Below are 23,243 nucleotides of genomic sequence, written 5' to 3'. Positions count from 1 at the left end.
CAATGATGTGTACTTTATTACTTTGGAATTTTGAATCATCCGATAAATTTTTCACCAATTAGTAAGCACATGCAAGCATTGAGTAATTTTGGAAGTCCAATATGGTTCAAACACAATGCATTGAAACTACTTAAAAGGCTATCGATTATGTTATACCCTATGTAAAGAATTCCGGAGTTGCAAAAAGAAGAACATATAATGAAATTTGATTGGGTAATTTCATGATTTTCCTTAATAATAATGAAATGAATTTTCCTAAGGAAAAGGCCAACTCCTTATACGTCAACCAGCCTCAGCATCAACATATATATTGATTCATAATGGTACGATATTGCACAACCAAAAGTGCATTGGCATAGGTAGATGTAACCATGAATTGCCATAACCATGAAATTAATAAATTAATGAGATGCCATGATGTTGATATGAGACTTTATAGAACATATCATTGTGAAATGTGAATTTCAAGTAAGGAAAACTAACCTTATATTACTTCATAAATTGTAAGTGTATCACTGATAATCTTCAAAATACCTCTAGAATCTAAGTATTTCTCAACCGAACCAACTACATATGCATATATGTTATTTGGAATATTTTGTGAAGAGACAATGCTTTCACATTCATATGTCAATTTAGGAAGAAGTTTTGATGTTGCTCTTCTTAAATTTTAGAAGAATGATGCAATTTGGTTAACCGAGCATAAAGCCTTTTGGTTGTGTTGAAGAATATATTCCTTCGTGTAAGAAGTAAATTGTTTTCAATACGTAACAAGTCCTTATCATCATTAACTATTTCTAGCTTTTTGTCTTACTTCTCAAAAGAAGGTAGTTTTTCTCTTCCAACTTATTCTAAACCTAAAGACTTCATCAATTGAATCTTGTGCATCACTATTAGTAGACACAAGAAGTTGATTCATGAAAAAAATCAGTTTCTATCTTAGTTAAGTCATTTAGCAGACCACATTGTATTTTGTATTATATTGTATTTAGTTATTGTATTGGCCCATTGTATATTTGGCCCATAATACTCTTGTATATATTCTCCTTTGGCAATGCAAATACGCTAATGAGATTGTGACTTAATATGGTATCAGAGACATAACTCTCAACCCTAGCCGATTCCTGTATCTTCCCTCCCTCTTCGTCTTCGTCTTCTTCTTCTTCTTCTTCTTCTTCTTCTTCTTCTTCTTCTTCTTCTTCTTCTTCTTCTTCTTCTTCTTCTTCTTCTTCTTCTCCTTCTTGCTTCATCTCCATGACAGGCGACAACAGTTCTAGTATTAAACCTCCACATAAAGCGTATGGTATCACCAATATTAAAACCTACGTACCTCTCATTAATTCTCGATCTCACAGCCCGTAACTATGAACCATGGAGCGACCTCTTTCATGCTCGCTGTATTGCGTATGGTGTTGCTAACTACATCGACTCCACTTATGGCCCTCCAAACTCCCCCTACGACCACTGAATGGGAAGAACTCACTCAGATTGTTAAATTATGGCTTTTCAGATCTATAACTCAAAAGCTCATCACTTCCGCCTACTCCATTAAGGCAACGGCTCGCAAGATTTGGCTGAACTTACATGCTCTCTTATATGATGATGTCGAATCCACAACCATGCATCTAGAGAATGAGTTGAGAAACATCACACTAGGGGACTCAACTATTCATGAGTACTTTCAGAGAATCAAGAAGACATGCAACAAATTTACTGGAGGGACTTGGCGAAAAGATGAAAGACCGAACTGTTGTACTTCATGCTCTAAATAGCATCCCGGGCAAATATGATACCGTTGCAGGTGTTATTCGGTTCTCCAAACCCATACCCACTCTCTCCGAGATAAGATCCATGTTACTCGTTGAAGAAACCAGAATCAACGATTCCCGTCTCATCGTTCAGTCTCACAAAAACCACAGCTCCGCTCCCTCCCTTCTTCACGCTGCCATCTCATCCCGTCGCCAACTCATGGGGGTGGGAGCGGTTCATACTAGACCTGGCAATTTCATACACGACACGATTAACACGACACGAACACGATACGAGTTTTCCGTGTATGTGTTTTATAAATTCGTGTTTCGTGTTTATTCGTGTCTGACACGTATTTTAAATTCGTGTTTCGTGTCTTACACGTGTCAAACATAAATTTACCTGTTTAGACACGTATAAGACATGATACAAATTCGTGTTGACACGTGACACGTACAAACACGTATAAACACATATATACACATATATACTTTAGGGTTAAATTTTGTATTTATAATATATTAAGGACCAATTTTGTAAAAGTCAATAACTAGTTTATAGCCATAGCTTAAAAAAAACCATTAAAAACGTGTCTATTCGTGTTTTCTCGTGTAACACGGCTAAAAAACGTGTCGATTCGTGTCGTGTCACGTGTAAAACGATTTTTTTACGTGTCGTGTTCGTGTTTGATACCCCAAACACGATATATAATTCGTGTCGTGTTCCTGTTTAGCAAATTCGTGTCTGACACGAATACACGACACACAGACACGGATTGCCAGATCTAGTTCATACCATGGGAATTCCGCCCTTCGTGGAGGAGGTCGTCACAACTATCGCCTCCGATAACAGGTTCCTCCCTTCGCTGCAGGTCCACTGCCTCACAACAACCAATATGGGTGAGTATATATTCCAACGCCCGCTTTCGATCATCACTCATGGACCGCTTTCGGTCAAAACCAACACCCGTGGGCCAACTCCCGCTCACTTTCACAGCCAGCTCCTCATAGCAGCCTATTTTGGGGAAAATCCACCTCCAATAGCCCAGGTCTTCTTGGAAGCAGGCCCCCTACGCCATCAATAAGTACCCCACATGCCCATATGCAGACTTCTGGCCCAAATCAGCCTCCCTGGGCCTGGTTAGCCAGCGATCGACCCACATCACTTCCGCATTTGCCATGACTTTAAATGACCCGGTAAATAGCGGATGGGTCATCGATACTGGCACAACTGACCATGTTCACACAAATACAGGGATACTAAATTCCGTATCTAATAATCATTATTCTCCTCGTTCTATTTATGTTGGTAATGGCTCTGCAATACTTGTTGTGACATCGGGACATTCCATTTTTCCTGTCCCAAATATTTATCGCACTCTTCACCTACAAAATGTTCTCATTTTTCCTGCAATACCTGGTCCGCCCGCCCCGGGCCTTCAATCCACCTGATCCCCTCTCTGAGTCTACCATATGACCGGGCCGTCCTCATCGGGCCTTCAGTCTATCTGGCCCACTCTCCGAGCCTCGACACGTCTGGACCGCCCTCCTCGGGGCCTTCAGCCTATCCGGACCGCTCGCTGGTCCTTCGGCCTGACTAGATTTGCCCGGCCCGGGCATGCTGTCTACCCGGTCCGCCCAGGGTGTCTTGGCCTACTGCACACAACAGGACATGCCTCAACCCTTTACCAAACCAATAAACATGTGCACATAAATATCATATGCTAGCATGCAATAACAGATAGTCATACAGATCTAACCGATCTCTAACATATAAACCATCCTACAACCAGGATATCAATCAAACATATTACTAGCATAGCAACCATCCTAAACCAGGATGTAATCTAACATAGCAACCATCCTAAAACCAGGATGTAATCTAACATAGCAACCATCCTAAACCAGGATGTAATCTAACATAGCATCATCCTATATACCAGGATACCGACCTAAACCATGTCACTAAACATAATACCGTCCTAACTACCAGGACGCAGATCTAACAGATCAGTAAACATATCATGCAATTACCCGGATACAAATCCGATAAAGGGACGACCTTGGTGTCGTAGACCCTGTTGATATAGTGAAGATAACTCACCTTGAAATGCCGAAACATAGAGATAAGATCAAACCCCCGAGTCAACTGTCAAGGTCAACAGTCCATGTTGACCTCAACTCGTCGAGTACCCTCAACTACTCGCCGATTTCTTGCATAACTTGCCAACTCGCCGAGTTACTCAACTGACTCGCTGAGTCCAAGGCAATCTTCATCGGACTCGCCGAGTCCCTTCAGTCCTTCATCCATACAGAAGCTTCTTCGTGAAACCAAGGCTCCAAACTGTAGATTTAGGCTCCTAGGGTGTTGTTATCACGTAAAGTTGCTAACTTTACATGCATGCAAAGCTCTATGGAACTATAACACTCATAACTAGCATTAGGAGAAGGTTTTTGACATGAAGGAGGGTCAAAGCTTCATAAAGCTTGAGGCTTTCTGTCCACAAAGCCTAGGGGAGTAAAGATCTGAAACTTTGCCCTTGTGACAAGCTCAAACCTGAAGATGACTCCATCTTGCCCTAGAAATGACCATTCTCTTCCACAAAAGGGAGATCTAAGCAATGAAAAGTAAAGGTGGTAGCTTTATACCTTAATCTTGATGCCACAAAACTGGAAGGGCTGGATCTACAAGCTCTTTCTTGTCCCAAGCTCTCAACTTTTCAAGAAATGCTCCAGTACACTCTCTTTGGTCTCACACACTCAAGAATAGATACTAGCTAGCTATTAGGGTTTTCTCTGGACGTGAAGGTGACAAGGGAGGCTGGGAAGGAAAATTAAGGACCTTTAAATAGGGTGCAAAACCCCGGAATTAGGGTTTCATCCTCCAGCTCCTACTCGTCGAGTCCCTTCTTGGACTCGACGAGTAGGTCACTTAAACACGTGGCCAACCCGCTGCTACTCGACAAGTCAGGCAACCGACTCGTTGAGTAGACCTTGAAATCATGAGAACTTATAACCACAAATTGATACTCGGGAATCGGGCGTTGGATAGTGCTCCCGCATCTCTGCCTCCGGCTCCCACGTCCACTCGGAACCTCATTAGGGCTCCCACCGTACCTTTTCCAAAGGTACCTCCTTGTTCCCCAGAACCTTCACCCTTCTCTCCAGAATGGCCACAGGACTCTCAACATAACAAAGGCGCTCACTGACCTGAATGTCATCCAACGATACTACCGCCTCCTGATACATGATGCACTTTCGCAACTGTGAAACGTGAAAGATGATGTGAAACCCAACCGAACCTTTTAAAAAGGTCTATCCTACAAGCCACTTTGCCAACTGACAAAATCCTGATGATCCAACGTTTCGGAAACCCAACTTTCCCTCTTTCTGAGGCGAACCCTTTGTGGTGACAGGACATTTCATCCACAACATCATACAAAATCAATCCACTGAAACACGAACACTCATGCCTGGCCCAATCAGCCTCGGGCTGGAATACCAGGCATGCCTACAACGGGTCCAGTCATCCCTAGGATGGAATACCCCCGCATCCTACACACGAATCCCAAGTCTCACACCGAATTCAACTCTTCCTGCTACAATATGGTGTTTCCCAGACGAAGTCGAAACCCCTATGGACCAACCTTGTCTGCCCACTACCCGAAACATCGGACACCTCACCGTTGGCTAAACCAAAATACACACACAAACAGCAGTCCCACGCGTCTCCCGAAAAGAAATCGACTGACTGGACTTGCTTCCACGCCCTGCCATCAACTTCTGCCATCATAATGAACGTTACATGACCCATGTCAGCCTCACATCCTACCTGGTCTTCAGTGACCTATCTTCTCCTTACTTCACACACTATGGCTCTTTCACAGATGAAACTAGCATTAGGAGAAGGTTTTGGACATTAAGGAGGGTCAAAGCTTCATAAAGCTTGATGCTTTCTGTCCACAAAGCCTAGGGGAGTAAAGATCTGAAACTTTGCCCTTGTGACAAGCTCAAACCCGAAGATGACTCCATCTTGCCCTAGAAATGACCATTCTCTTCCACAAAAAGGGAGATCTAAGCAATTAAATGTAAAGGTGGTAGCTTTATACCTTAATATTGATGCCACAAAACTGGAAGGGCTGGATCTACAAGCTCTTTCGTGTTCCAAGCTCTCAACTCTTCAAGAAATGCTCCAATACACTCTTTTTGGTCTAACACACTCAAGAATAGATACTATCTAGCTATTAGGGTTTTCTCTGGATGTGAAGGTGACAAGGGATGCTAGGAAGGAAAGTTAAGGGCCTTTAAATAGGGTGCAAAACCCCGGAATTAGGGTTTCATCCTCCACCTCCTACTCGTCGAGTCCCTTCTTGGACTCGTCGAGTCCCTTCTTGGACTCGTCGAGTAGGTCACTTAAACACGTAGCCAACCCGCTGCTACTCGGCGAGTCAGGCAATCGACTCGTCGAGTAGATCTTGAAATCATGAGAACTTATAACCACAAATTGATACTCGGGAATCGGGGAGTTACATTCACAAGTTTACTACGCATAACAATTGTTTCATTGATTTTGATCCTCACGGTTTCACCATTCTTGATTATCAGCCTCGTCGTCCCCTCATCCGTTGTGATAGCCCCGGGCCTCTCTATCCTGTCACCAGCTCCACAAGTCATGCATTCACCGCCACCTCTTCAACCAATTGGCATCAACGACTCGGTCATCCCGACGATCAAGTCTTGAAAAATTTACTTTATACTAGTTCTATTTCTTGTCGTTTACCAAAAAATAATGTTAGAAGTCATGCTTGTCAACTTGGCAAACATATTAGACTTCCATTTCATTTGTCTAATTCTACTGTTTCTGAACCTTTTGAGATTATTCATTCTGATGTATGGACATCTCCTATTCCTAGTAATGGTGGTTTACAATATTATGTTTTGTTTCTTGATCATTATACTCACTATCTTTGGGTATATCCCATACAACACAAATCTGAAGTTTTTCAAACATTTTTACACTTCTCTAATATTATCAAAACTCAATTTGGGGGTACTATCAAACAACTCCAATATGATAATGGGGGGGGGGGGGGAATACAACAACAAACTTTTTCATGACCATCTTGCCTCCTGTGGACTTCTTTTTCATTTCTCGTGTCCTCACACCTCTCAACAAAATGGAAGATCTGAACGCATGATTCGCACCATTAATAACATGATGCAAACTCTTATGTTTGATTCTCACCTGCTTCCATCTTTTTGGCCCGAGGCACTCCATATGGTTGTCCACGTACTTAATCTCCTTCCCTCTACCTCTATCTCTAATGAAGCTCCTCACTACCGCCTCTTTCGACGTCATCCCACATATGATCACTTGCGTGTATTTGGTTGTCTCTGCTTTCACGAACTTCACACAACTCACAAACTTCAGCCCTGTTCCACACCATGCATTTTTCTTGGTTACCCCACTTACCATCGGGGTTCCGTTGCTTTGATCTCTCATCTCGAAAGTGTTGGATTAGGTGTCTAAGCCCATAAATATATTTGGTATGTACTTGACCCGAGAGTAGCATGGTCCATTTGGGTTGCATGGCACCGAAACCATCTGAAGGATGGATAATTGAGAAGAGGTTATTTATGATTTATTAATATATTATAAGTTCTAATATATTAATATGAATAATATTATTTAATTAGTATTGATCAAGAATTAATTTGGAATTAATTTTGTGATCAAAAGAGACTAATTAAATATATGAGGATTGATTGTGTAAATCATTCATTCTTATAAAATGGGCTTATGATCCATAGTTCTTTATGTTGGGCTAAACCCGTGTGGTGACCCATGGATACTTCATGGAGGTTAAAACCCATGGAGCCTAAGGAATGTGGAAAGTCATGCACATTAGGGTTTACATGGTGTAACCCTAGTTGTGTCACACTATATAAGAAGCCTCATAGCTACCAAAATCGGCACCTAAATGAGTTGCAAGAGGTTTAGCCGGATTTTGTGAGTGCAAGTAACCTCCTCTCAAGTTCCTCCATTGTTGGTGGTTTTGTGTGATTCCATTTGAGGTGCAACACTTGGGGCACTAAGTTCTTATAGTCCAAACTCAAGAAAAGTAGAAGCTACAACCAAGAGGTAACTCTATAACTCAATTCTATGTTGTTTATATCAATTGTATGCTAGTTGTAGGCTTAATGATTTGGAAACAATATTGCATGTATAATTAAAGAAAACATAGATCCAAAGCATTTAGGGTTGTATGTGCACCATAGGATCTTGTAGTATACCAAAACCCATCAGAAAGATCATTATATCTCGTCATGTTACCTTTGATGAGTCTATCTTCCCGTATGGTTCAGTCACCCCCACCGAACCTCCCTCTTATGATTTTCTGTCTGATTTAGATCCTTCCCCTAATCTCCATCAACTCTTACGCCCCATCCCTCCCACATTCGACTCCCCTACTACTCCCCATACACATGACACTGAACCAACCCCACCCCATTTACCTCCATATCCTCCTCACGAGGATCCACCTCCACCTCCACCCCCTCCTCCAACTCATCACATGCACATTCGATCTCGAAGTGGCATCGTGAAACCCATTGATCGCTTAAACCTCCACTCCACCTCCATTTCCTCTGTCCCGAGGTCACACATACAGGCTTTGAAACATCCAAATTGGCATAAAGCCATGAATGAGGAATATAATGCTCTTATTACTATTGGTACTTGGGTTCTTGTGCCACGTCCACCGGGAGCCAATGTGGTTATTTTAACAGAAATTTAATGTTGATGGTTCCTTATATCGCTATAAAGCGTGCCTTGTGGCGAATGGTCGGAGTCATCAACAGGGGATCGATTGTGATGAAACATTTAGTTCGGTGGTTAAATCGGCAACTATTAGTATTGTTATTAGCTTGGTTGTTTCCCTGTACTGACCCATTCACCAGCTTGATGTGAGGAATGCTTTCCTTCATGGTCATCTTCAGGAGATAGTGTACATGCACCAACCGCCGAGATTTCGAGACCCGCAACATCCAGATTATGTTTGTCATCTACAGCGGTCCATATATGGTTTGAAACAATCCCCTAAGGCCTGGTATCATTATTATAGTCACAATAAATATGAAACTAGACTAATACTGAGTGTTATATACATCTAGGTCTTTTGAAAAGGTGTTAAGGCGAAGCGTTGCCCTGACCTCGAATCACCCGCTTTTGTCAGGTGAGTGCGTGGTTACTTTCAAAAGCACAATTTAATAAAATTATTTATTAAATGCTAATTGTATAAATTATACTCTATGCTATTTGTATAAACGATAATAGTACTACTTCACTAAGATTCGTATTGGAAGTAGAATGCCTTTAGGAATAGTCTTGTTTAGTTATGAAAAATAAGGTTTATAAATGATTCCCTAGTTCAAATTAAGCAGAGTGTCGAATAAGTCTAATCCAGGGGTAGAGTGTGAGATCAAGACGGAGTGTAGTATTGATCCTCTTATAGGAAGACCATAAATGGTGGGTCCATATAAGACAACTGACAAGTAATTATGGGTCATCGACCAAAGTAGATGACAACACTTGACCATTCTAAGCAGTATAGTAAGTTACATTGCTACTGTGGACTTATAACCCACAGACATAGATAAAATGGGATACCATATTTATCAAAATATTTTGAACATTGGTTGCCTTTAATATGACTTACATTGACCAAGTACTCCCCTAACAGCGTAGTCTACCGAAGAAAATTGCTTGACCCTTGTTTTCTTATTTTCTTATTCATGCATCCTTTGATTTTTGATTTTAAGGAAGCATATGTGGAGTGTGAGTGTGACATGGCATCATATTCATCTTATACAACCCACATAAGCTTCTGCATAGGCTGAGGTAACCGGATATGGATTATGATACCACATAAGCTTCAATAAAAAAATTATGTGAGGTAAAATTGTTAATTTTTGCTAACCTTACGAGTATTGGGTGTGGGTCGGTGTTATAACAATACAAAATTGTCACCTCAAATGCCATATCACACTATTAATATCATAACTATAAATGGAGGTGGTGTTCAAATGTAATAACATATGTGTATGTGTGTGTATATATATATATATATATATATATATATATATATATATATATATAGAAAGAGAGAGAGAGAGAGAGAGAGAGAGAGAGATTTGAGTGGCTTAGCTCTTCCATTGCAATCCGGCATAATGTAAACGACACAACCTTAACAAGTAAGGGGTGATATTCATGATGTTATACCGGCGTTAGGGAAGAAGGATTCATATGCAGTTTGGGCGATGATATGGGGTGGTGTAACATCTCAAAAATTTCAATAATTTTAAACTTTTCAAAACGATCCTTTTACTAATAACTTGTTTAAAAAAATAGTGTTCTCGAAACATTATTTGAAAATCAGTGCCTTCCAAGATTAATGACATATAATCAGGATGTGTATGGTCACGCATTCGCCTTGCCACGAATCTCTAAAACACCTAAAACCATAAAACGAAAAATATAAGCACGAAGCTTAGCGAGTTTCCCCTAAAGTACCAACACACAACAAATAACGTATACAACAAACAACATACTATGGCTCCAATCAACCATCGGGTTGGAATACCCCAGGCCCCTCAACCATCAGGTTGGAATGCCAACATACTATGGGTCCAGTTAACCATTGGGTTGGAATGCCCCAGGCCCTCAACCATCGGGTTGGAATGTCAACATATTATGGGTCCTATCATCCACGGGATGGAATACCCTCAGGCCCAATCAACCATGGGGTTGGAATGCCTACATGATATGGGTCCAATCATCCTCGGGATGGAATACCCTCGACCTGTTAACTTACACACAAAGCAGAGAAGCCTTAACCATTAATCAAACATGAGCACATATAAGAGATAATCATATAACAGTCTACAGCCAGTCAAACAGATCTACAGATCACTAAGCATAGCAACATCCTATCTACCTGGATACCGATCTAACATATCATTAAAGTACAGTAGCATGCATAACATGATATCAATCCAATGGGCCGACATTGGTGCCTTCGACCCGCAAGTACAGTAAGGACAACTCACCTCGCACTGGCAAACACACATACGATCCCTGGCTGCTGGCTGACAGATTCCCCGAACTGTCAATATCAAAACAACACCCAATTATCAATTGGGTTCCAAACCATATCCATAAATCCATACTCGGGGTGACTATTTTACCCCTAACCTAGCTTGGTCCAAGACCAAGTCCCAACCCACAACCTGAAAGACCCAAAAGCCAAATAACCAACCAAGGCCCAATTATGGCCTAATTTTCCAAGTTGGGCCCAAACCCCTTACATGGGCCTTACCCTAAAGCCCAACCAAAATTCCTAGTCCAAGACACTTATACTCAAATAGCCCATTAAGAACTCAAACACCCAAGCCCGAAAAGGAAGCCCAACACGAAGCCCAAAAGCCAAAATCCTCCTTACTGAGTACGTGAGGTGTACTCAGTTGTATGCTACGCGTACATGCAATTTGTCTTGTACGCTGCGTGTATATACTTGTACGCCCAACGTACTCATCCATTAAGCCAAAACTCCATTAAGCACTTAATGCTCAAGACCAGGAGTCCAAACCACATATCTACGTCTTAAAGAACGTTTAGAACCATAAAGTCATTGACTTGATGACTTTGCATGCCCCAAAAGAACCCAATATCAAAATAAAACATTATACTTTCACCAAATGGACACCATCTCATGCATGGGGAATTTTAAACCCCAAAGGAGATAGCTTTAAGCATCTAGAACCTCAGAAACACCAAGAGTGGCAACTCATAGCTTCTGGAGTGGTACCAAACCACTAGATCTCATTCTTGGGACCAAAATGAACCAAAAACTCATACAAACTAGATCTAAGCCAACAATGAACAAGATCAAAGCTTTTTACCTCAAACAATGTGGAAATGAAGCACATAATCTAGATCCATAAGCTCATTCTTGATTCACAACCTTGCATCAAACTCCATCTTCTTGTAAATAACCCAAAAACACCAAAATGCACATTATAAGCTCAAAATTACAACCATGAGGGATTAGAGATGATTTATAGGGTTTTGGGAACTTGGAGGCTGGTATAGGGAGCAACCCTAAAAGACTTAATGAGATTATATAGTTTAGAACTCCAAGAATTAGGGTTTTCATCTTTCCTTCGTACGCCCAACGTATGAGGTCTCGCAAACCCGATCTGACCCTTGCAGTACGCTAAGCTTACTCAACATTATGCGCAGCGTAATGCCATTCACATGAGTACGCCCGAACATATTCTGAAGACCATAACTTCTTCGTTATAATTCTGATTCCGACGATCCTTATATCCATAAAAAGGTACCGAGAAGTTCTACACTTCCATTAACTTGTACCTGCCTTACCAAATCCCGAACGAACATCCATTTTCCATAGAAGCCCGAGCCGACAAATTACCGAAATACCCTTTGACTCCAAAACACAAACCGAGTACCCGAATCATCCAATTTACATTATCCAACCCCAAATGAGTCCAAATCTCAATTATTCAAGGGTCTAGAGCCCGCTAATACCCAGTCCATGATCACTACTCCAAAATGGGAAATGATTCGAAATAGGGTGTTATAGGCGGTACGGGGGATACCGTCGGGAAACCTTAACTTGTTGAGCGGGTTTAACGGGTTCAAGGCTTTATTGCATTTAATCGATTTCACAAACCCATTGACTTTGACTAAATTTCAAATGAATGTTGACTGACAATTCAATGCATGTGACATGCATGTAGAGCATTGATTCCTTCACCTGCCTACTTTAATTTTTGCATGTATCTGTTAGCTTTTTCATTTATTTATTTATTTATTTTTTGCATTCAATAATACAAGTTTGTATAGACTTTACATAATAGAATACTCAAATTTCAGTAAATTCTAGTTGTTTTTTCTGAAAGTTTTTATAATTTGCTCAATTTCTTCAGTTACCTTCAATGGATTCCCGATGCAAAGCTAAACAAACCAGTTCTAGCCATAGACACAAATCCTCACAAGACGTTTCAAGTTAAGATATTCCATTTTTTACTAGATTTTCAAAATCCAAACTATCAACAATACCAAAACTATTAACAAAACCAAAACTAGATAAAAAAATATTTCCCAGTGCAACAATCTTACAACACATTTAGGCTTCCAGAGGAAAATCAGAGTTATAATCCATGGAATCAGTTTTCTCAAAGGGGTCTAGAAACCCAATTCCAATATTCTCAATCCGAGAATATCCAGTTCCATGATGCTCAGAACGTAGAATCTAACAGTTCTAGTGACGACTCAACTCACGAAAGAAACGAAGCAGAAACCAACGAGGAGTTGCAACCCGTTGCTGAGAAAATTCGCAACTATACACGCCGCCATAAGAGAAAGACATGGGTGGAACACAAAGAGTTGGCTTTGGCTAAGGCATATGTTGATGTTTCTAAAGATAAAGAACATAGAAATTAACAAAGGTTCGATGCATTTTGTGGGAAGGTTATACGACATTTTAATGTTCAAATGGGAGGTTCGGATCGGTCACGACACCAAGTAACCTCAAAATGGAAAGACCTCCAAAACAAATGTAATGCTTTCAAATCCATCTATAACCGTAAGATGAATAGTGTGGCTAGCGGGATATCTGAGGCTGATGCTTTACATTCTTCACTAAGAGAGTATCAGAGGAGTATTAATCAGAAAGCTTTTCCTCATCAGCAAACATGGGATTGGTTTAAAGACAATGCGAAATGGCCATTGGTTACAAAAGCTGGTGAAGACTCCCCGCCTCTTTCTTCAAAACGAACCAAAACATCTTCATCTAATGCCCACACAACATCTTCCGATGCACAGTATCATCCTGGATTCTCCCAACAACATGAATAGTCATTTAATGTTGAAGACTCACCGCCTTAGGGAAAAAGAAAATGAAAGAAAGCTGCATCGACAATGTCAACACAAAATGAAATGTTTAATCTTGTCAAACATATTGTCGGCATCAACATTGAAACCAACATAGAGAAGAAAGAGAGGTAACAGTTCCGGGAAGAAAAATTACGCAGTTACCAATCAAATAAAAAAGTGAAAGCTCAACTGTTGGACCGGGAGATTGAGGACCAAGATATGAAGTATTTTCTCCGACCGCATAATCATTTGACTGGTGTTATTTTATGCACGATGCTTGAAAGGTAACGACAAATTGCAACTAAGTATGATTGGGAGTTTGAGAACCCATGAAGTTCAAAATGCCAACATCATTTGATTGGAGAATCTTTCTCTTTATTATCATGTTTTTCTTTTTTTTTCTTTTTCTTTTTCTTTTTATTAAGATTCTCTATATGTACCATTGTTTGATTATCTATATATACGTATGCTTGTTTCATTATATATATATATATATATATATATATATATATATATATATATATATATATATGCTTGCTTCATTTTCTCTCTATCATTTCTCTCTTCTTAAAATGAATCCAAACGTTCAAAAAATAGTAATGGATGGTAATGATGATAGTTCATCATCTGAAGATGAACTTATCAACAATAATTTGTTACATGCATTGTCTTGTACCGGACAACTTCTTCTTCATAATAATGCAAATTCAAGCAACATTCAAAGGAGAAACACAATCCAAAGAGATCGTTTAGAGGTTGAATGACTACCGATCCGACATTATTTTGCAGACGATTCAACCTATAGTTACGCGTAATTCCGCAGAAGGTTCCGTATGAGAAAAAGTTTGTTTATGCAAATTGTTGGTGACCTGGATTCCCTGGAATGCTTTTGTATGAAGGATAAATATTACGTCGTCTAACATCCACTAACATTCAACTTTTGTGTGAAGCACATGAAGCTAGACATGGATTCCCTGGAATGCTTGGTAGCATTGAATGCATACATTGGAATTGGAGGAATTGTCTAATGGAATTGAGAGGCCAATACATAAGGGGTGACCATCAGTATCCATCAATGATACTAGAAGCGGTGACGTCACAAGATTTATGGTTTTGACCTGCATTCTATGGTGTAGCCGGTTCGAACAATGATTTAAACGTTCTCTACCAATCACCACTGTTTGATGAGAAATATCATGCAACAGGACCCGATTGTTCATTTTATCTGAATGATGAACACTACAAGCATGGTTACTATCTTGCGGATGGAATATATTGATCATGGGCTGTATTTGTGAAGGCATATCCGTATCTAGTAACCGACAAAAGATATGATTCAAGGCGGCACAAGAATCAACAAGAAAGGACGTGGAACATGCTTTTGGGTCCTTAAAGGACGTTGGGACATATTAAAAATGCCTACACGGGCTATGACAGTGAAGAAAACAAAAAATATAATGTACGTTTGTATTATACTATACAATATGATATTGAAAGATGAGGGTGCTGCGATATCTCCTGTGCATCAGCTTGACCCCCCCCCCCCCTCCACCGATGAAGTCGATCACAAAGAAATAGTACATGAATTAAACAATGTTGAAACCCACCACCAACTTCGATCCAATCTCACTTATCACATTGAAGATGTCTACATTTCAACTGTGAATAATAACTAATTAATTTCAATTTTCATTTTAGGATTTAAATTATGTTGTCTTTTTGAAGTATTTTTTTAATTACCGTGTATTTTTTTTATTTATAGTGTGCTTTTTAATTAAATGTTATTTTTATATTATTTTAGATTTTTTTTGTTTTAAACTAACAAAATTTTATTTTTAAATGAAAATAATGTTATGTTTTATTTTTAGTTTATATTTTTTAATTTAATTAAAAAAAATTGATGTGAAAAAATTAGTTGAGGGAGTTAGAAAAATAAGGTTTTCATACAGTGCACGCGGTAAATAGCTTAGGCATGAGCAAACGAACCGAACCGGCCGGAACCGACCCGACTCGGACGCGGCTTCGGCCAAAATCAAGAACCGAACCGGCCCGGCGGTTCTACCGGTTCCGGTTCCGATTTTTGTCGGGTGTTCGATTTTGGAACCGGTCTTCGAGAAATAGCAACGGATTTTTGGGTTACGGTTTCGGTTTATGCCCGGTTCTTGTTGGTTTTTGTTTAGTACATATTTGTGTGCACTAATTGTTTCATAAATGGTCTACAGATTTTGTTTGTAATTTTGTAAAAGTGTTGGGTTTTGTTTATTTTTTTGAATGTAATCTACATAAAAAACGTTTGTTGGACAATATATGAAAAACTACAAGTTTGATATTATCAAAAATAAGTCAATTTCTCTCTTTCAAACAACCATTGCACCATCATTAACTATCCAACATTCAAACATTCAACATGCAAAATATATTTTGAACATTCAAAACATACTTTCAAGTTTCCCCAACAACAAAAAAAAAACAAAGTCTAATATGTGGATTCCAACATCTATTTGACTTTTTGACTAATTCCCCGATCTCTTCCCCGTTAGCTTCAAGTTGTGTATAGCATCCACAATGTCTATATATAATACAAAAGAAAAACGTTATTGCTTAATAAAATGTAACAATTACTAATAAGATGTAACAATTATTGGTGTATTACCAATAGCGAGGTCATCGTCAGCTAACACATCGTGCACTTCGTCGTAGTCATATATATGCAAGCTACTCTTTCTTAGCCAATCTTGAGTGCATATCAATGCCTCCACAATCACAACGGACAAATTAGTAAGGTAGTCGGTAATTACTCGACGACCGTTACTGAATGTGGATTCGGATGCTACGATGGAAAATTGCATCCCTAAAATATCTATTAAGAAACCAATTAGTGTATAATACACGGCATGAATTTATAAATTAAAAATGAAAATTAGAGTAAAAGAAGGTCGATACCTCTTGCCATTCGAGCAACGATCGGTAACCGCACCACGTTATTTTTCCACCATGTGAGAGTATCATAACCTTTGTCAAATCCGATTGGGTTCTCGTTTAAGTATCGCTGCAATTGACTTTGTGACGAAGTCGAGGGGAAACCTCCCGATGTCATATAGCTTCCAAAGAATTCGTTTTCGTCATCAAAATTAACAACTTCTTCAGGAGTTTCCTGTTGAGATGATGAGGTCATGTTTGACCTTTCCAAGTATGTCTTGAAAAACTTGTCCAATTTGCATTCGATATCAATAACCTTTGTACGTGATTTCGATTCTATCTCATCAACGGACATCTTATTATCTTTCTTCTTGGCTTTAAGGATTTGGGTATAAACAATTTCAAAAACTTTGACTTGCATTGAGGATCTAACAATGTCGTAAAGAAGACATAATCACTTATATTGTCATAGTCACCCCAATATTTGTCATATATTTCTTTCATATCCGGTACCATAAACAAAAATCTGGGTTGGTTTCATGTTTCCTAAGATGTTGCTCTATGTCTAGGATCTCTCGGGTATACGTATGGAAGATAGGCTTTGTTAAACACGAAACTTTTTCAGTTTTCTTCTTAAACTTCTCAAGGAACTCCATCACCTTTTTAATCATCTCAAAGTCTGAATGCGATGGTATCCTTTCCACACTTTTCTGAAACATTGGATCTATAAAAAAGAACAAAGAAGATACAATCAAAGTTTCATGTATGTTGCCGAAACATAAAAAAAAAATTCTGATTTGACACCTTTCCTTGCGGGGCTTGTAACTCATTCAGTTTTTAACCAAATCAAGTGTTCTTATAGCCTAAACTTAACTAAAAATCCTAATATACATGTAGGAAAAAGATTCAGGTCAAAAGAAGTTAAATTGAGTGAGTTATGCACATTTGAACAACACAGTCAGATTACGTTTAATTGCCGAAACATAAAAAAAAATCTGATTTGACATCCTTCCTTGCGAGGCTTGTAACTCATTCAATTTTTAACAAAATCAAGCGTTTTTATAGTCTAAAATTAAATAAAAATCCTAATCTACATTTACGAAAAAAATTCAGGTCAAAACAACTTATATTGAGTGAGTTGTGCACATTTGAACAACAAAGTCAGATTACGTTTAATTGCTGAAACATAAAAAAAAAATTCTGATTTGACACCCTTCCTTGTGGGGCTTGTAACTCATTCAATTTTTAACCAAATCAAACGTTTTTATAGTCTAAACTTAACTAAAAATCCTAATCTACATGTAGGAAAAAGATTCAGGTCAAAACAAGTTAAATTGAGTGAGTTATGCACATTTGAACAACAAAGTCAAATTACGTTTAATTGCTGAAACATAAAAAAAAAAAAAATTCTGATTTGACACCCTTCCTTACGGGGCTTGTAACTCATTCAATCTTTAACCAAATCAAGTGATTTTATAGTCTAACCTTAATTAAAAAACCTAAACTACATATACAAAAAAGATTCAGGTCAAAACAACTTAAAGTGAGTGAGTTATGCAACTTCCAAAATTTCGATGAATGCTAAAAAAGTAAATATTGCTAATTTTTAGTGTTGAAACATATTTGGTTTTATTTACCTTGATGGCTATATTCGAGAAATGCGTCTTTGACATCGTATGCTGATCTTAGCAATTCAAAGGTATAGTTCCACCTTGTTGGAGTTTCACCACACAAAAACCTTTGAGTTTCTACAGCCGCATCCTTCATGGCTTGTTTAAAGGTCTTGATCTGTTGCGGGGAGGCTCTAATGTATTTCACCGCATCCTGTACGTTTTTTACTTGGTAAAATTTGTGTTTTAACCCGATTTTCAAAACTTGGTTTATGATATGAGCCATACACCTAATGTGAAAATGTTTTCCATTCTCGTAAATACCCAACAGTTCTTTCACAATGATCTTGATTTCCGCGTCATTCGTCTTGGCATTATCAACGGCCATGGTCATGACATTCCTCATGCCCTACTCGTTTATGCAAATTAGCAACTCCCGGGCCATGTCTTCAGCTTTGTGAGTATCAACCTCTCTAAAGTTGACTACCCTTTTGTGCATGACAAAATCTTCGGTAATGAAGTGGGCTGTGACAACCATATAATTTATCTTTTGACACGAGGATGTCCATGTGTCGGTTGTCAAGTGGATGGCTGTTTTGGGGTTGCTCAAATGTTTGTACAACTTCTTCCTCTCCATTAAATAGGACACAACATCACGAGAAATTTTATGCCTTGAAGGCAATTTCACCCTACCATTGAGGGCGTTTACAAATTCTATAAAGGCCTCATTTTCAATGAATTTAAAGGGTAGTTCCCCGATGGTGAAAAAGTCTAGTAAGGCAAGTTGGATCCTAGTATCATCATGTTTCCATGTGTATACATGACCCTCACCATTAGGGGCTTTTGTAAATGACAACTTTTATTGTTTGTCATCAACTTCTTTCGGTTTGTTGTCCGGATTTAACTTGCAGCCATTAAAATGCTTGTTTATTGAAGTTGTCCCATTCCGGTTTGCATCCGCGGCTAGTAATTTTAAACAATAATTACATTCGGCCACGCTCTTTCAATTCCATCTTCCTCCTTTATCCATTCTATCTCGAAGTAATTCCAAACAGGAGCGGTACAATTATCTCTACCCTCACCTCGTCTGGTTGGGTTAATCCGGTCATTTAACTCCTTTTGAGTCGTTTTTTTTGTTCTTGGGTTTTGGTTTTGTTGAGTATTTTTATTGTGTTTGTTTTTTTGATAGTGGTGGTTTTTTTTGTGTTGGTTTTTTTGGTTGCCTTCATTTTTGTGGGGTTGCAAATTTTCGTTTTTTTGAAGGTTGTTGTTCTTGTGGCTTCTCTTCTTGGTCTGATTCGTCACTTGGTATAACATTCCATTCCAGTGTTTCTTCTATATAATCTTCTTCTGAATCTTCTCCATAATCCTATATTCTCAAAATAAAATATATAATAAGTCAGATTACGTTTAATTGCTGAAAAATAAAAAAAAAATTCTGATTTGACACGCTTCCTTGCGGGGCTTGTAACTCATTCAGTTATTAATCAAATCAAGCATTTTTATAGTCTTAACTTAGCTACAAAACCTAAACTACGTGTAGGAAAAAAGATTCAGGTCAAAACAACTTAAATTGAGTGAGTTATGCACATTTGAACAACAAAGTCAGATTACGTTTAATTGCTGTAACATAAAAAATTTCTGATTTGACACCCTTCCTTGCAGGGCTTGTAACTCATTCAATTGTTTACCAAATCAAGCGTTTTTATAGTCTAAACTTAACTACAAATCCTAATCTACATGTAGGAAAAAGATTCAGGTCAAAACAAGTTAAATTGAGTGAGTTATGCACATTTGAACAACAAAGTCAGATTACGTTTAATTGCTGAAACGTAAAAAAAAATTCTGATTTGACACCGTTCATTGCGGGACTTGTAACTCATTCAATTTTTAACAAAATCAAGCGTTTTTATAGTCTAAACTTAACTAAAAATCCTAATCTACATGTAGGAAGAAGATTCAGTTCAAAACAAGTTAATTTGAGTGAGTTATGCAACTTTCAAAATTTCGACAGAATGCTAAAGAAGTAAATATTGCTAATGAGATAATCTTAGTTGGTCATCAAAGTCTTTTCCAATCCAAATAGCCGGATTACCATCTTCATTATTGGCATCATGAACATCCGAGTTTCGGTATCTTGATGATGGTACGTTTGGTAACCCATTCAAATCCTACATTGTTAATATAACACATTAATTATATAACTAAATAAATTCTTAGTTTTGACAATCTTACATTCATACTATAAACTAATATAATAGAAATCTTGCATGTATGTCTACAAAGTACAAAGTACATTGTTAAATGGAGCTTAAAACATGAAATACAAATATATAATCTTACTTGATCTTCATGAGCATCCATAGTTTGAATCATTGAAGCAAAATATGAAGATGTCGACTTGAGAATTGAGAAGATGATAATTGATGATGAAGATCATTGGAACCGGAGGTTGAACAATCTTAGGATGATCGATTAATCAAGGAATCGTACAAGCGATGATCGATTCTTGGATTCCTTGGAGATGTCGATGATCGACAGTCACAGTGAAGATGCTTGGTAGGGTTCGTCCGTTCGTGACTTGGAGTCGAGGTTTATCGTGGGTTTTTTTTGAAGATCGTTTTTTTTTTATCTATGTCACGATCGCTTTTTTTTTTACGTCCAAATCAGAAATATGCTTATAATCTCTTATATATATCGTAGTGTCGTATTTTTAGAAATGTTTGTGTACTCAATGCTGCATGTTTTTTTTTTTACTGCTAGAGGTTTTCTTCAATATGGCTGCAGAGTGCAAAAAGCTACTTCTTTATAAGTAATCAGTCAATTTAGGTTTACATATAGTTTTTACTCAGTTGCGGGTAACTCTCAAAATAAATAAATTATCTGAAACATAATCATAGTTGTCACGTGGTCAAATCATTATATTTGAATATACTAACCATTTCATCATCGCATGGATCACTGTCTTCATACTAGGTTAATTATGAATCTAAGCATCCATTTATCTCTCATTGATATGCATTTTTAAATCATTTTGTTGTAATAGTTGACAATGTCGTTCTTGTAAATGTTTTTGCATGTCTGGAACTTAAGATATATATTGATATTAGATATATCCTTTGCATTACCTCACTTGTATTTCTGCGGACATGCCTCTTACAAAAGCTATTATATGACCAGAGATCTATGAAGAACCCCAAAATGTTTCTCATGAGGCACTGCTTTTCGTTTTATATAGTGGTTAATTTCATAATATTCTTATTCTTTGGAATTGTTCTGGCACTACTGATGTGATATATATTGCTGCTACAGGTATGAAGCACAGCGCTTGATGGCTTTGGTGCATTCCAGAATCATGGAGGAGTCACTAACTCCTCTTTTAAGGCTTGAAGCATCAACAACAAGTGGCCCGATGAAAAGACATAAACATGGAGACGAGAGGGATAACTTCCATGCTTCCATTGTCAGTTCAAGGGTGAGTAATATCTTCTTGCTCATCTTTTAAGCAAAACAATTCCTTAGCGTATTTTCAAGTCCAATATATTATTATATATTGTCTTCAGGTTCTTGAAGACGAGATTGCTCGAGATTCAACATTTACTAATAATAATGGGACACACCTTCCAATCACATCGATGGCTTCAACGCAACACCCGGCGACTATGGAGAATCTCCCGGGGGAGCTTTTAGAAAACATATTCATCCGCTTATTTGCCAAACAACTTGCTCAAATGAGATCTGTCTCCAAATCATGGAATGCCCTTTTATCTCATTCCTCTTTTGTAAAATCCCACCTCCATCGTTCCATCCATCACAACGATCAAATTCTCTTGGTCTTCCAACATGAAGAAGAATTTTCTTCTTTTTACTACTTTAAACCATTCACTGCAAAACTGAGTCGATGTCTCCGTCTTGAGGTCGCTAATTTCATCAAAGTCCCAGTTAACCCCCAATCCGGACATACAGATGGCATCAGGATTATTGGTTCTGTTAACGGCTTAATATGCTCTTCTTACGATAATCATTCTGTCATTCACATTTGGAACCCTTCTCTTTCAGCCGTGTCAACTCTTCCGCCATATTCCACGCCCTCCCCTTGTTACAGTTGGATCAAAGTCTCTTTTGGGTTTGGGTTTGATCCCAAAACAGATGATTACAAACTTGTCAAGCTCACAGGCCTTAGCGGACCACCCACATATGTCGTTAATTCGTGGCTGCAAGTCGAGATTTATAGTATGAGAAAGGGTTTGTGGGAGTTGATCACTGAGAGGTTTCCCTCACACATCACAACCCTTACCAATGGCAATTATTTTTGTGTTGATGGTCATGACGGCCATCTTCATTGGCTTGGTTGTATTGGTGAGAAGTATGAGTCAGAAAGGATAGTGGCATTTGATTTGGGTTCAGAGACATTCCGTGAGATACGTCTTCCAGATTTTATACTTGATGATAACCGTCAAAATAGTTTAGGAGTTTTGGCTGAAAAGCTCTGTGTGATTACACATGTTAGGGTTGATGGTACTTGTGACGTGTGGGTAATGGATAAGTATGGGGTTGCTGAATCATGGGTGAAACGCTATGTCTTTTCAAGGTTTGATGAGTATGCATGTGTATTTGGATTCACATCACGCAATGAGTTTCTCTTTGAGGAGGACGAATACCTTGTCTTGTATGATCCAAATGCAAACACGCTGAAATTGTTTGAACATTATTGTCCTCCAGATTGTTGTATACAAAACATCGTGGAGTATGTCGACAGTCTTGTTTGGGTAGCACCTGCCAAGTATGAGATGGTGGATGATGATAGAGGAAAAAATTGAAACGGAGAGACTTCAAGTATGATGCAGTGTTTTTTAATTAGGTTTATCTATATTCTTTCTAGTTGTTCAATCTGATATTCTGTTGCAGACAGATTAACATTTGCACATGTTGGTTTACACTAAACAGATGTCTAGCCTTATTTTATTTAGGGTAAATTACATGAATGGTCCCTATGGCCCGTGATAA

General features: G+C 38.5%; 1 protein-coding gene across 1 annotated transcript; it reads left to right on the top strand.

Annotated features, from left to right (window-relative positions):
* The first annotated feature begins 21,894 nt into the window (after positions 1-21,894).
* On the top strand, positions 21,895-23,243 carry LOC145115883 (F-box/kelch-repeat protein At3g06240-like). The gene has a single exon (XM_079052245.1). The coding sequence runs from the start codon at positions 21,899-21,901 to the stop codon at positions 23,054-23,056; it is 1,158 nt and encodes a 385-aa protein (XP_078908371.1). The 5' UTR covers positions 21,895-21,898; the 3' UTR covers positions 23,057-23,243.

This window comes from Lactuca virosa, chromosome 5 (assembly GCF_052849685.1).
Source record: "Lactuca virosa cultivar CGN04683 chromosome 5, Lactuca_virosa_CGN04683_v6, whole genome shotgun sequence".
Taxonomy (NCBI): Eukaryota; Viridiplantae; Streptophyta; class Magnoliopsida; order Asterales; family Asteraceae; genus Lactuca; species Lactuca virosa.
Note: the sequence above shows the minus strand (reverse complement) of the source record. Positions and strands in the feature narration are given on the sequence as shown.

Excerpts from the sequence above, each read along its gene's own strand:
- LOC145115883 (XM_079052245.1), top strand. The coding sequence starts at position 21,899 with ATGGAGAATCTCCCGGGGGAGCTTTTAGAAAACATATTCATCCGCTTA.